Below are 16,364 nucleotides of genomic sequence, written 5' to 3' on the forward strand. Positions count from 1 at the left end.
CCTAATATTCAGAAAAATTGGCAGTACCGCGAAAGCACCCATGGACCGTATGTAGAACCACGACTGTAGGTGGGGTTCAGTCGTTAAGGTCCAAATTTTGATGGTCTCTGATCCCACTCACGGTCGACCAGTATAGGCGTGGTTGGACCTACGGACCTTAGCCAATTGGAGGTAAATGGTTGTTAGGTCAACCTCAAACGGTCATATCTTTTAGCACAAAATGAATTAGGTGGCCCATGGACCTATCAAATGAAAGATAATTGAATCCTCTTTCCAACGCCACCGAGTTTGCTAAAATTCAAGCTCGGAGTAAAAAGTTGTGCTTATTTTACTGAAGCCCTGTCGAGCAGAGCATGAACAACGACTCCTAACGATGAACGGTAGTTCAAACGACGGCCCGTAAGTCATGTAGTAGATACAATTTTCATTCAGGGTCGTTTTGGTCTTTTCTCGCTATAGGTTGGGCACTTAAACTACTTCTTTTGATGCCTAAACTACATTGTTTTACTCAGCTTATGCCTAATAACTTAGTCAGACATACCAGAACCCTCATTCCCCAAAAATCATCCAATCTTGGAGCAAAAAGAAAAGGAAAAGTCAACCAAACTTCCCAAGAACAAGCATCAATGTTGTTCAAAGTTCAACACCCAAATCCAAAGGGTTTCCCCGTAGATTTCGTCAACAGGTATGTGGGATTTCACTAATGGGTCCTTTCCTCCGCTAGGTCCCTAGAATTCAATCAGTTCCTTGATTCTCCATATTTTGTTAAGACCTAGGGTTTCTAAACCCCCGGTAATTGTTGTGATTTAACCGTTATAGTATCCTAAATCAAATTAGCTTGTTTCTTGGAAAGCTTGCTTAGTTCCTTGCATGAAACTCAGAACCCTAGTTTGTATAAATTCTCTTAGTTCATGAAATATACTTGTTAGGTCAGATAAACAAATAATCATGCTCCAGATTTCAAACGTTACATTATTAGTATATAAATGTGACATTTAGATTGAATGTCAATATTTTGAATTATTCAATATTTTAGTTACATTTAAGTCATATACATGTTTAGTTGGGAGTAGACTTAGCACTGAGTTGGACTAGGGTTCAGTGTACCCTCATAGTCCCAGAACTATGTGCCACAGGAGTACAAGTCCCCTCTTTTGGGCATCAAATTAAGTGATCACGCCAGTCATTCCTTTATACCCCTGGCAAGGTATATTGGGTTCTCTCAAAAGGGCGTATACATCGAATATTTCATTTAGCTAACGTGGTTTATGTTGGTTAATAGTAGCTCCCAAAGTCAGACTTCTAGTGCATATGTCGGTTTATGTCAGCTTTTTATGGAACTCGAGTGGAATATCTTTGTAACAAGTTGGGCATGATTAATATCTTTTTTTGAAAATATTAATGTTGTATTCCACACCATTAAGGATATGTTGGTGACCTTCAAAAATTCGTACATAGAGGGGCTAGGAAGGCTAACTACAAAGATCCTAACATATCTACTAGTTGGGCATGATTAATATCTATTCTCCAACTTGAGGGGGAGTGTTACTGAATGTACATAGACATATTATCATATTGTATTCATAGCACAATCATAGATAGAAGATATTTAGGGATTTTCTTATTTTGTTTTCTTAGGGCCCATTTGGTCATGCGATATGGTATCATGATATGGAATAATGATATGGTATCATAATATGGAATCATGAGATGAAATTGAAGTTTTATTTGGACATGCGATATGGAATTTTGATGTTGTATATTTTCTCAAACATAAAAAACCCACAAGTTCTAAAACTATTAAAATAGCTCCTATTGTTTATTCAATATTATCAAATAAAAAAAAACATAAAATCGTATAATAAATTATCATAAAGTTATTTTGTTCTCCACTTAAGTAATTGTTTCTTCAATATATTTGAGTAAAAGTGAAACACCTTTCATGGGTTCTTCAAAATTTTATTACTCAACAATCGTGAAGTGTGAGTTAAAGTGATTATATGTTGGTGTGAATAATAAATTTTATGTCGGTGAGAATAATAAAATTTAAAAAGTAATGATGTGATTATAAATTTTATTTACATGTGAAATAAATAGTTAGTAGATATAAATGTGAGGTTATTTTAACAAAATATAGACTTGTGGATCACTTTTTGTATTAAAATAACTCAAAACATGATATGGTATTCCCATATAATTACATATCATGGTTTTTGGAGAATACGGTATCACATTTCATGATATCATATCATGAGATGGAACCAGCGTAAAATCGCATGTCCAAACGCTGATTCTATCTTACGATACCATATCATGATATGGTATCACATGGCCAAACACCTACTTAGATAGATTTTCTTTTGATTTTGTGTCATTAGATAGACTTGCCTGTACACATATAAATAACCCTCATTCTTGGAATGATATGAAGAGTAAGATTGTTCCATTATCTCTATATTCTACAAAGCACATTGAGACTTGTCCCTTCATTCGAGAGAAGATTGACTCATGATACATCGCCACGAGTTTTGTCAATTCAAAAGATCAACTGGCGGATATTTTCATAAAATAACTCCAAGGATCCAGAATTGACTATAGTTGTGGCATACTAGGAGCATATGACTTGTAACTCCAGCTTGAGGAAAGTGTTAATTATGGCATAATTGGATAGTGAGATATGAGAATATTTAGATATGGTATGATTAGATAGGGTAGATATGAATATATTTGGAGTAATATCTTATTAGTTTCTTTCCTTATTTACACTATGTGTAATAATTATTTAATCCCATCAACTTGAAGGAATAATCAATCAATTCAATTCTCAATATCTTTTCTTCTTCGTCTATTTTCTCATGGTACCAGAGCAGGCAGAGGTCATGAGATCGAATCTCACCACCACCATATCAAAAAGAATTTTCATATGCTTGGCCCATGAAAAAAATCAAGCCAGCATATGAGGGGGCGTGTTGAGAATATAATTCAATAATAAAAGTATGTTCATCTAACAACTTAAGCTTTTAGATGAGATGGTCACACACTTCAAGAGAGCACAAATTAAAACACCTACCACCAGTTTAAACTACCCTTGGATGTTCACTTAACAACAAAAGATATGCATAACTAAATGTGGAATAAAGTGGAAAGGTGACTAGGAAGAAAAATTAGTAGTTATTCTATGAGAAAGTTTTAAATTATAGTTTACTAATTAGCACTTAACTTTATTCATTATCTTCAATATAGCAACTTATTGATAATATCCAAGTTCCCTGATCAGAAGTCAAAGATCTATTAGTCATCATTTATGTTAGTACATTTCGAAAAAGAAAGTGTCCAGTCTACTGCTTACCCATCCCGTCTGTCTAAAAAACCAATATCAGATATTTTCAGAACTAAGAGAGTGTATCTTTATTCTTCCAACTTCTCAGCCGTTAGCATTGTTGCTTCTACAACAACAGTCAAACTAAGACCCAGAAAATGAAACATAGGGAGTATCAACTATCACTATCCAACTTTAAATCAGCCTTACTTTGGATAATTTTCAATGGCATATAAGAAGCTACAGTAATCTAGATCCACTTTCAACTTAACCTTAGAATAAAGCTACTTTATTTACAAATTGCACTTTGAAGGCACCGGGTCTTTAAGTTGTTAGTCACTTTGGCTGCAGAATGTCATATAGTTAAATGATAAGATAAAATAGCAAAACATTTTATTATCCTAAAACTTACCCAATATATATTGGTACAAAAATTTTATCCTTCACAACCATCACGGATTGGATAAAAATAAAAGTAGCCTTTTCTTTTGACAAGGCAAAAAATGATAATACTATTAATTAATATAGCTTCAACTATTAGAAATTTTTTCGATAGGTTAAAGTAAGTTGCCATAGCTTCGACTATTATCTTAAAGTTAATTGAGGTCCTAAGTTAATATAAAAGGAAGAATCTAAAAAAATTAAGAAGGGGAGAGAGACACCTTCAAATTTCTAACTTGATAAGGGCAGCCTGCAGGAATGAAAACTGCATCCCCTAATTTTTGAACAAAGGTCCCTGCGAAATAGAAAATAATTAAAATAAAATGTAAGAAGAAAAAAGAGAGAGTTCCACATCGAAATAGGAACATTTCAAGCTGTGAGATTCATACATGGAAAAACTCACCACATTCTTCCTTAAGCTTATTTTTGTGATCCTTAGTCAAGTAAAATGTTTGACCATGTATAGGGTGAATAACCTACAATGAAAGACAAAATGGAGTTGGTAGTTGGTACATGCAGAAAACTGTGTTTTAAATAACAAGACAGAAAAACAAAGAATGAAATGTCTCACAGTTATCATTCTTGTATTAAATTATAAAGATATGAAAAAGAAAAAAGGTAAATTCTTTAAACATTAGAAGAAATAGAGTGATGTTTATTTTCTTCATAAGTTCAACTTTACGTCTCTAGCAAAAACATCTTCATGGTAAATTTGATAATATACAAACAACAAGCTTAATCATGTGTATGGATTTCAAGATCAAGCAATGTTTTCTTAAATTTCTTGTTTCATCATTTACAATTTCAGAAGATCATGTTTCGAAACAATTCCCTCCTCCGTACTTGAATAATGAGTTAAAAGGCAAATTTGGGAGATTTAAAAAATATGTTAATTTCTAGGTAGGAAACATGTCAGATGTTGAAATTTCGTACTCAAGATTTTAAATTGGCACGAAGTGTAACATTATAGGTCCTGCTCTTAGGCAAAAGTTGAGGGACTGGTGACTTGGGTCACAGGTTCGAGCCTTGCGCCATGTGAACTAAGCTTGGTATTTAAGTGAAAAAGGGTAAAAGGGCGGGCACAATATCCCCGAGTTTCAAAGGTTGCAGTAAGTCTTATGGGCTGACCCCATATGGATTTCTCTGTCATTTAAAAACACCTCGTTAATGAAAGAAACATTCTACAACCAATTATTCTTAACCCCCAAGCCAAAGCCACGAAGAAACAATAGGACTCAATACTCATCCCAAAGTATGAATGCTAACAAATTTGGTTCATACCTTTGGTATACGACAACAATTAATATGCCTGAATTCCTTGAAGTGCTTCCTAAGATATTCCTCCAACTTAGGAATATCTTGCCTTCTAAAGATGTCCCACAATGCACCTCCATCTATATCATCTGTGAGAAAACAAGAGTTTGAGAGAGAATTCAACTTTATTATTCCCACAAGCTATTGGTGTTTTGTTATATAATCAATTTACAGTTGTGCAAGATTGTATATATGGTAGTCTAGTTAATTTGTAGAGATTTAATTATCTAGTTGCCATAGTTAGTTAGTTCTCTTCATGTATCACTATAATCATTAAGAAATAAACAAGTTATTCTCTTCGGACCTTATCAAAAACATGGAATCAGAGCCTTGTAGGATTAAAAAGTGTAGTATGTCGAACTTCACGGCTGGTTGGAATTAGCCACACGTAAAGGTACGTGTATGGACCAATCTTGGTCTGGATCCTAATTTGGCATCGCCTTGAAATTCTCAGTCGACTTAAGGCGGTCTTCTAGATATTGGACAAAGTTTTGAAGAATAAGCATCATCAATCAAGTTCAGTGATTTCTTTTGGTCATATTTGAGTTTGAATTACTTTGTCGTTTTGATTTGTTTTGAGCTGCAATGTTGTTTGAATTATGTTGTTGTTGTTTGAATTTTATCATCCGTTGTTCAATTGGTTTCACATTTGGATCATTTGGGTATATTTTAGTTTCTAAACCATCTCCTGAACAACAGAACAACTGGGTATTTCAGTCTATTTGACTATTTGTTTTGTATCATGAATTTTGTTGGGTATTTCTCTGAATGGTTTATGTCTATTTGAGTTGAATCCTTTAGTTGTGAGTAGACTGCTTCACCATTAATACCTTTAGGGCTCGTTTGGTGTGAGGTATAAGCATACATGTATCTGATGATCTTTATATGCTTGATGAGTGGGAGTCTCAATTTGTGTCTCCGCTTGAAGCAAATCAACAAACCACATAATTGGTAAGGACATGTACCTAATGATCTCTATATCCTTGATGAATGAGAGTCTCAATTTATGGCCTGCTTAAGTGTCGTATCTTTGTTTGAAGGAAATTGTTTATTGGGACATCCCTCTCTACCTTTGTTAAAGAAGCTTTGTCCTCAATTTCAAAATATTTCTTCACTGAAATGCGAGCCATATCAATTTGCAAAACATCGTCGCAACTCAGTAGGTCCAAGGGTTAATAAGTGTGCTAAGTCGGCTTTTGAGTTGGTTCATTCTATCATTGGGGGACCATGTCTAGTCACTTCCAAAACTAGACGTAGGTAATTTTGTCACTTTTGTGGAAAATTTCTCTCATATGACTTGGATTTGTTTTATGAAGAGTCCTCTGAAGTTACTCACTTTTGTGCCTTCTGTGATTCAATGTTTCGTTTTGTACTCTAAGAAGTGACAACACTAAAGAATATATGTCAAAGAGTTCGCTTCGTCGTGTAAGATCCTCGAATCAAAATCAACAATATTCGTATGTTGATACACCCTCTAAAAATGGAGTTGCCGAGAGGGTGAATAGACATCAACTTGAGACTGCTCGGGCACTTTTATTCAAGATGAAGGTTCCTAAACAATTTTGGGCAAATGTAGTCTCTACATCTTGCTTTGGATAAATCACATGTCATTTACTGTGTGTGCTGGTAATACACCATATAATGTTCTTTTTCCTAATAACTCATCACTTCAATGGAACCAAAGGTGTTTAGAAGCACATGTTATGTTCAAGATGTTCGACCATCCATTACCAATTTAGATCCTAAGGCATTGAAATGTGTTTTTTCTAGGCTATTCTCGCCTTGAAAAAGGTAATGATGTTAATCTACTGAACTTGGCAAACATCTTATGTCAGTTGATTTGGTATTTTCGAAGACTACATACACCATTCTTCTATGCACCTCCTAATTATACAAGTCTGGGGGAAGATGAATGGTTAGTCTATCAAGTCACTCATGTTTTGACAAAACAATCCAATGTTGTTCCTTTATTTCTCAGTTCTTTTGTTGATCACCCCCCAGTCTTGTACCTTTGGTACCTGCTCCATCTGTGATAGCAAGATCGCCAATTGTTCAAGTCTACTCAAGGAAGCGAGAGACTGATGATACTTGTCATAAACCCGCTCGGTCACTTGATCCTTCAGAAAATCTCAACCTCCCTATTGCTCTTTGCAAAGGTACAGATACTTGCAAATCCACATATTTAATTCTTAGTTTTGTATCCTATGATCGTTTATCCTTTACGTCTAGATCTTTGATTTCTTCTCTAGACTCCATCTTTATACCCAAAAGAGTGAAGAAGGCTTTGAATAATCCTGAATGGTCTAATCCAATGATTGATGAAATACATGCCGCCTCAGAGGAAGATCACACGTGGGATTTGGTGGCCCTATCGAAAGGAAAGAAACCAGTGGGATGTAAGTGGTTGCTTTTGTAGCAAGGCTTAAGGCGAGGCTTATGGCTAAGGGTATGCCCAAACATATGGGTAGATTATTCAAACACCTTCTCCCCAATTGCAAAACTTAATTTTGTTCACTTGCTTTTCTCTAGCTCTTTCTGAGAATTGGCCTTCGCATCAGTTAGATATCAAGAACGCATTCCTTCATGGTGATCTTCAAGAGGAAATGTATATGGAGCAACCACCAAATTTTGATGCTCAGGGTGAGTATGAGAAAGTTTCGTCATTTGAAAAAGTCATTGTATGGCTTGAAGCAAAGTCCATGAGCTTGGTTTGTCATATTCAGTGAGGTAGTTCAAGATTTTGGGTTGAATATGAGCAAATGTGATCACTCAGTCTTCTCGGCAATCAACATTTGGCTTTATTCTCATTGTTGTATATGTTGATGACATCATCACAAGAGCTGATTATGCGGGGATTTCTTCCCATAAGTCTTTCCTTCATATCTGATTTCAAATGAAGAATTCGGGCCCATTGTGATACTTTTTGGAGTAGAAGTAAATAGAAGCAAGAAGAGAATTCCATCTCTAAGAAGGTATATTCTTGACCTACTTGCAAAAACTAAAAGTTAGGAGCAAAACCTTGTAGTACTCCAATAGTTCCTAATGTGCCTCGTATGATAGATGATGATCCTTTTGATGATCCAATTAATGCTTTTGTGAAAAAAATAAGCGAGCAGATTACTATTGTAACAAGCTTGGCACAATTGACATTTATGCTCCAACTTGAGCGAGATTGTTACTAAATCAATTTACAGTTGTGCAATCTTGGTTATCTAGTTACAATGGTTCGTTAGTACACTTCATGTATTTATATCATTGTAATCATTGAGCAATAAACAAGTTATTTTCTCCAAACCATATCAATAATAGAATAACTAAGTTTACATGTCCTAAAAAGTAAAGGAAATCATACACTCATTCTAGAACCGGGTAGGAACTTGGTTTGGTGAATATGCCTGCACACTAATTACTTGATCTTACGAACCTTGTAATGATGTCTCCTAAAAGCACCTTTTCACAAACAAAATGACAATTAATCTCTCTGTATATGGTCCTCTCGTGAAACAATGCATTCGATGCAATGTGATATGCAGATTCATTATCGCACACAAGTCTATTCCCTTAGTATCTCTAAATTTCAACTCCTTGAGTAGTTGCTTGATCGGTATGAGTCACATGTTGCACTGCTTCTTCACTAGATAAAGCAGCCACATTTTGTTTTACTTTTTAAAGACACCAAACTTCCTCCAACTAGAACACAATATCCAAAAGTGGACAATCCGTCAGAGAGTGACCCTGCCCAATCAGTGAATATCCAACAATTTTCTTATGCGCTTGGTCTTCATAAAGTAGTCCATTCCCTGAAGCAGATTTTGTGTATCAAAGAATGTGAATAATTGCATTTCAATAAAACTCACAAGGAGAATTAAAGAATTGACTTACAACACTAAACTGGAAAGTAATATCAAGTCGGGTCACTACGAGATAATTCAACTTTCCTACCAGCCTTCTATATCTTCCATAATCGCTAAGAGGCTCCCCTTGACCTAGTACGAGCTTAACATTTGAATCCATTTGAGAATCAATACTCTGCAATCTGGATTACATGTGATAACTATCTCATCAATGTACACTACTAAATAAATTCTTAAACCTGGAGCTGTGTGAGCACAAAATGATCACTTCATTTTATATCATTCCAAACTTCTAAACAACCATGCTAGACTTCCCAAACCATGCTCAAGGAGACTGGTTTAGGCCATCTAGTGCTTGTCTTACTCTACACACCATGTTACTAGACTCCCGTTGAGCAACAAAACCATGTGGTTGCTCCATATATACCTCATCTTCGAGATCTATATGAAGAAAGACATTTTTAACATCCGAACAACAACCATGTAAAACGAGACGGACAGAAGCAATCTTGGCCATTGGAGAGAAGGTATCACCATAGTCAAGACAAAAAATTGTGTATAACCCTTGTCTCTAGGTGAGCTTTTAGGCGATCAATTTGTCCATGAAGGCCAACATGTAATGTATATACCTAAAGACAACCAACTGTAAATTGTAGATTTATCAGGAGATGATGGAGGAAGATGGAATTATAGGATATGAAATGGAAGGATAGATTATGGTGGGATCTCTAGAAGATGGAACTATTAAAACCTCAAAAATGCCTATTTAGCAGCAGAAGGATGTAAAATAGGACCTTTAATAAAGTAACATTTACAGACATAAGGTATTGTTGAAGGACGAGTGAGAAGCATTGACATGCATTCAATACCTTACATAACCAAGAAAAACACATTTAAGAGCATGTGGAGCCAATTTGTCTTTTTTTGTCGTGAGTATATAGACAAAGCATATGCTCCCAAAGACACATGGTTGAAGAGGTGCCTTAGCGTATGTTATTTGCAGTTGACTTAGTACACACTGATGAGACGCGCAATGGAGTTAATGCTAAGTTAGAGGTGTGGAGACAAATTTTGGAGACTAAGGATTCAGGTTGCACAGGACCAAGACAAAGTATGTGAACACCAAATTCAATGATGTGATGCATGAGGTAGGATGGAAGTAAGGTTTTGACACACGAAATATCTCTTAAGAGATAGATTCAAGTATCTTGGGTTTATAATGAGGGGAGTGGAGACATCGACGATGATATCACACATTGTATTTACAACGTTGATGGAGTGAAGGCTCGCCTCTAGATTCTTGTGTGATAAAAAGCTACCATTGAAACTCAAAAGTGAGTTCTATAGAGTGGTGGTTAGATCGACATTGTTATATGAGGCAGAGTAATGGCCAGTCAAAAACTCTCATGTCCAGAAAATGCATGTTGCGAAAATGAGGATGTTGAGGTAGATGTGTGGTCATATTAGGAGCGATAAAGTTATAAATGAGGATATTCGAAGGAAGGTGGAAGTGGTCTCGGTGGTAAACAAGTTGAGAGAAGCAAGACTGAGATGATTTGGACATGTGAATAGAAGATGTATAGATGCACTTGTGACGAGGTGCGAGAGATTGGTTATAAAGGGTAGGAGGAGAAGCAGAGGTAGGCCAAAGAAGTATTGAAGAGAGGTGATAGTGCAGGAAAGGATATAACGCAACTACTAAGGACATGACTATAGAAAGAAAGGTGTGGAAGACACGTATTAGGGTAGAAGGTTAGTAAAGAAAGGTGTGGAAGACACGTATTAGGGTAGAAGGTTAGTTGGTAGTATAGTTTTGGCTTGTTTAGGGTGGTTGGTATTTATCATTTTTAGTATTCTTTTCAATAATCTATCCTAGTATGTTGTTTATTGTGTTTCAATTATCGCACTATTTTGTTGTTTGATTTGCTCTATTCTGGTAGACTTTGCATTGTTTCCTTGTTATCTGCTTTTTTTCTTCATTGTGTCCTTTATACCTAGATTTGATGCACTTGAGCCAAGGATCTTTCAGGAACATCCTCTTTACCTTCACAAGGTAGTGATAAGGTTTGCGTACATTTTACAATCCTCATACACCACTTGTGGGATTTCACTGGGTATTTTGTTGTTGTTGTTACAGAATATTCCCATGATTCTAAGATCCTCAATCATTTCACATTTTTTGCAAAAAAAAAAAAAACAGGATATCTTTGCACTCAACAATTTTACCATTTTTCTTAATCCCTCCACTTGCTTCAAAAGCGCTAGTTAAATTGATTCCCCCACCATCTGAACCACTTCAGCAACATTGTCTCTCTGGTTCCACACAGGAAGCAGATGCAACAATGATTGATTACCACAATTTAGTTCACTAATATTGCTTTCTTTTTCTTGTTTGGATAAGTAATTCATGAAGTCTTGAACTTCAATTAGGTCAGGTATCTTACCTAGTAAAGACTGGTCCTCGTTGAACTTAGATGATGTTTTCACATTTGTGCTCCTCCTCAGTCGTTTGCAATTCCCAATTATCCTGGGCAGCATGCTTTCTTTTCAATTTTTTAATCCACGAAAGCTGTTCAGGTGTCAGGTTTATTCCTTGTGTATGTGTCAGCACATTTACCTGGAATATAGGTAGAAAATAGATAAATGCATAGATGCAGCCTAACAATATAACAAGGACTAACATTGTTCACCATGTAATATCCTCTGCCGAGAATACCACATAGGAGGATTTGAAGGCACTCTTCAAACAGAGAACGAACATTTCTTTTGGGGAGTGCAACAGAATTTACGACTGTCAATTCTCCAAGTCTCTAGCATATATCCAACCAAATTAGAGAACATAAGTCACTTCAGTTTATGGGATACATCAGGATGTTCATTTTCTTTTTTGGTGTGAAAGCAGTTTTTCCAACTTGACTTGTTTTTCCATTAGCTTGCATAAGTCTAAAGTTAAAGAGCACTTGCAATAACCTAAGCACGAATTGTCCATGTGAAAAACTTAGTTGGGCATAATCCAGAGTCAACATAGAAGAAAAATATGCCCAAAGAAAAATAAAACAATTCAGTATACCGAATCAGACATATCAAAATGCAGCTTAGTCACAGAGTCCCCACGCCCCAGCTCCTCGGGAACTCCATAAGCAATATATGTTTTTGGTCTCATGCCAGGCATCAAATACCCTGGTGGCAGTTTGACAGCAAGATTCAGATAGCCACTTTGAGGATGCGTGTACTCCTTAAAGGGCAAGCTTCTAACAAACTCAGCAGAGTGACGAGGTGACCGCTCATCGAAAAAATCAGATGAAGGCCAGTCTTTCAACTGCAAAATCTGGGGTCAACCAGCACTATCAAACCGACCTTCCATGTATCCCATAAAAAATTGGTGGATGTTAACTTCAACCTGCAGTAATAGAAGGAAAAACGAATCGTTAAAATGGGTTAAACTTAACAGCAAATAAATTATACTTGAGAAGGCTAAAAGGGACAAACGCTTTTGAGAAACACTGCACTTCACAGGCCAATTACAGCTCAAGTACACATTGCTACTTGCTCTGAAATTGCTCATGTTGCTTAGTTGCCGCTAGTTGTGTACTTCATTCGCAAAAAGCATTGTTGAAGTGTATGTACATCTCATCTAAAAAGTTGTTAGAGAGAACACACTTATATTTACTTAACTATATTCTCAACACTCCCCTTCACATGCAGACCTGGGTTTTTTCATGGGCCATACATGTGGAATTCTTTACTGATGATGTGTGGTGGTGAAATTCGATCTAAGGACCTCTGTCTGTTTCTGTATCATGTTGAAGTGTGTGACCATCTCATCGAAATTTTAAGCCGTTAGAGAGAGCACACTTATATTTTCTCAATTATATTCTCAATTTTAAGCCGTTAGAGAGAGCACACTTTTGGAGGAGGTCTTTCATGCTTACCAGTGTATATGCTCACTCCTCCGGCACTTTGCCTTAGGAAGCATTAACTCTGACACAGGTACTCCTGACCAAAATAAACAATGGAAATTCTAGTTACAATAGGAAGCAGCTGAAAATGCATTACACATTTGGTTTTTCTTGGAGGAAGTTGGTATCTCACTACCTACTACAGGAAACTATTTTTTCATATCTAGGAATATGTTGTAACATTCTCCATTTAACATTTCAGATCCTTTCAAACTCAATTCCAATATATATATGGCAGAGAAGAGCTATTTTACTATGTTCTCTAGCTGTGGAAACAGATATCACATAACAGAATCTTAAATGCATATTTATGGTTGCCCAAATGAAAAGAAAATGCATATCAAATGAAAAATACATAGAACTGTTATGGTATCAAATTCTTAAGCAATATAATAGAACCTTGAATCTTAGCTTCAATCTCCATCTCCATCACTTGCTCTGTGTTGAATCTTCTCAAGAAAGGCAAAAGCTTTGTTTTACAACTGATGCACCTAACAACCCTTCCTTTGTCATTCCTCTGGCATTGATGAAACATATTGGATGCAATCTCATTCCCCTGCCATATAGTTTAATTCAAAACAAGGATATTATTCGAGACGAATAAATTAAATGATCACTTTTTAAGTCTAAGCATTGAGAATGTTATAGATTTTTTTACATTTTCAACCTTCCGACACTTGTCTCTTCTGTGGCTTTCACTTAGAGTTTTCTCTTGTTTTTGTTTCTCACTTTCAACCTTTTCTCTGATGTTTTTGCCACGCTTCTTCTTTTTTGTACCTGTATTGAGTTCTTCTTCTTCAGGCAAGAGAGCAATTTCATTTTTAGTAGCTGTATTGAGTATTTTTTCGTCATTCGAAGCAGCAATTTCTTGCAGGTCATCCTTATCAGTTACAACATTTTCTCTTGTATTGTTGCGACCTTTCCCCTTCTTTTTCATAGCTGTATTGAGTTCTTCTTCTTCTTCTTTTTTCTCACATTCAAAATTTTCTCTTCCACGCTTCCTTCTTGCATTGCAGTGTTGTTCATTAACTAACTTGTCAACAACTCTGTTCGAGTTCCGAGCTGATTTTTGCTCTATTTTATGGCGATCAGGCTTACTCAGTTTTTCTACAGACTTTTCGACATCATCTACAGCATTTTGTTTCACATTCTTTCTACAGCGACCGCTCATTTTCACCTCTTAATCTACTTTCGCTTTTCCCCTATACTCTTTCTCTTTTGCCAAAATCCAAAAGGTAGGGTTTTAAAGGAAGGAGAGTGAAGAAATTGTACGAACCAAACAATGACGAGACTTTACGAGCACTGTTTTCTGGGTACTATAATTTCCTCCCACGAAAAGCTTAAAACACTACTTTAATTTTCGGAAAAGGACAAATATACGTATGAATGTAAATAGAGAAAATTAAATGAAAGGTGTCAAATAAGTATTTGGTTTGGTTTTCGGTGACCAAAAGTTGGTCAAATCATTTTTAAAATGTAATTAAGTAAATTTGAGATCAAATTAATATTTCTCAAACTTTCTAATCTTTTATAAAATATAAATAAGTACTTCATTTTTTTAATTTTACAATTCTATCCAAACCATTTTAAAAAAAAAAAATAATAAGTATCTCTTCTTCTCTCAATGTTCTCTCTTCTCTTCTCTTCTCTTCTTCTTCCTCTTTAGAAAATCTGAAAATCCGACTATCAAAACAAATATTCTCCCCCATTATCTTATCTTTCTTGTCATCTCCGATCGTGACTTTCTCCTCTTTCTAAACTAAAAATTGTGTTTGACTTAAAATGGGTAAGTCATTTTTTAAAAGATTTTACAACTTTGAAACAATACTAAGCTTTCTTCTTGGGTTAATGAAGAATAAATCGTTATATAGATGTGAAAAATGAATAATAGTGTAATGATACCTATTATTTATTGTTCTAGAAAGAAAATTAACAAATCCAAAAAGTCATAATTTGAGAAAATGTATATGTAATGTTAACATTCACTGAAAATTCATTTTTTTAGTTGTTTTTGTTGTTCTTTTTGTGATCATTTTGTTCATATGATTTAAGAAATATAGTTTTGTTCAGCTGTCCACAAATATTTGAAGTGTAGGAGATTAAAAAAATATATTTCTCAATCACTATCTATAATTAGTGAAAGAAAAAGGCAATGGCTACTGCTCTGTATCACAGTCAAACCCAAAGGGCAAGGAGAACAAGAAGGAGACGGACCTAGAGATGGAGAAAGGACAAATTGAATATAAAGCGAAAGAGAAAGAGAAAAAAATCGAAGTCGTCAATTGTGATGTGAAGCAACAATATCCACCATTGATTAGATTAATGGTTATGTATACCATTGTGAATTACTTTTTTTGTTGATAAATTGTATAAAACAATTGGTGAAGTGTTTATTTTTGTTGATAATATTAATGATTTTTTTGTTGAAACAAATGTCAATTATGATGGAAAAGAAGAAATGTGGTGTATATGGCAACATATATAACCTATGTTATAAAAAACACCACAAAATTGTCTACATGTGCCCAACAGAAAGGATATATGTGGCAACATATGTCACATAAAGAAGATATGTGGAAACATATGTCACAGAAAGAAGATATGTGGCAACATATGTCACATAAAGAAGATATGTGGCAACATATGTCACATAAAGAAGATATGTGGCAACATATGTCACAGAAAAAAGATATGTGGAAACATGTCACAGAAAGAAGATATGTGGCAACATATGTCACATAAAGAAGATATGTGGCAACATATGTCACATAAAGAAGATATGTGGCAACATATGTCACAAAAAAAAAATATGTGGCAACATATGTCACAAAAAGAAGATATGTAGCAACATATGTCACAGAAAAGAGATTGTGTCAACATTTCATTGTTACAAATGTGGTGTCTGTGGCAACATATAACTTTTGTTATAAAAGAAACCATAAAATTATCTGTATGTACCCCAACAGAGAGGATATATGTGGCAGTAGATGTCACACTATGAATTATCGAAAAAAATTAAAAAAAATAAAATAAAAATGTCTAAAACAATCGTCCTTTCATTTTCCCTCTTGCCTCTCCTCTATAAAGGGTCGTTTCGTTTCATATTTCAAATTTAATTTGTTTTTCTAATTTTCGCTTTCTTATCTCTCTTTCCTTTCTCTCATTCCATTATTTCTTTATAATTCAAATTGTTGGTATGTTTTCTACAACATCGGTGGTAATATGTTCCGATTTTCTTCTTCAACAAAGCGTTGTTGCCCTCATCATTTCTAGTTTATCGTTGATATCTTCAAAGATAAAATATAATAGTTATTGGTATTAAATCAGGACTTTTTAATGGTTTTTATCACTTATTGGTTTGTAGGATGGTTGGGTTGTTATTCCTTTTGAAAAATTATCTGGCAAAAAAATACATTTTAAGATGCACATGTTGCCACATATGACATGTCTGTTGCAATTTTTCCAACAAAACATGCA

The 16,364-nt window shown here is 35.1% G+C and overlaps 1 protein-coding gene across 4 annotated transcripts in view; it reads right to left on the minus strand.

Annotated features, from left to right (window-relative positions):
- The window catches only part of LOC107028610 (ABC transporter F family member 4-like), a 15,422-nt gene extending 1,181 nt beyond the window's left edge, over positions 1-14,241 (minus strand). The window contains exons 1-7 of one of the 4 annotated variants that reach the window (XM_015229746.2): positions 13,555-14,241; positions 13,287-13,443; positions 12,861-12,924; positions 11,999-12,328; positions 11,373-11,545; positions 4,150-4,236; positions 3,982-4,055 (exon numbers count right to left, since the gene is read on the minus strand). In XM_015229746.2, the coding sequence (XP_015085232.1) occupies positions 12,244-12,328; positions 12,861-12,924; positions 13,287-13,443; positions 13,555-14,058 (810 nt within the window). In that variant the 5' untranslated portion in view covers positions 14,059-14,241 and the 3' untranslated portion in view covers positions 3,982-4,055; positions 4,150-4,236; positions 11,373-11,545; positions 11,999-12,243. Of the gene's footprint in view, positions 1-3,981; positions 4,056-4,149; positions 4,237-11,372; positions 11,546-11,811; positions 11,899-11,998; positions 12,329-12,860; positions 12,925-13,286; positions 13,444-13,545 lie in introns of those variants that run through there. The other 3 variants (XM_015229744.2, XM_027918992.1, XM_027918991.1) reach the window with 3 other exon arrangements.
- Between the last annotated feature and the right edge of the window lie 2,123 nt (positions 14,242-16,364).

Source organism: Solanum pennellii, chromosome 8, assembly GCF_001406875.1.
Source record: "Solanum pennellii chromosome 8, SPENNV200".
In the NCBI taxonomy this organism is placed as follows: domain Eukaryota; kingdom Viridiplantae; phylum Streptophyta; class Magnoliopsida; order Solanales; family Solanaceae; genus Solanum; species Solanum pennellii.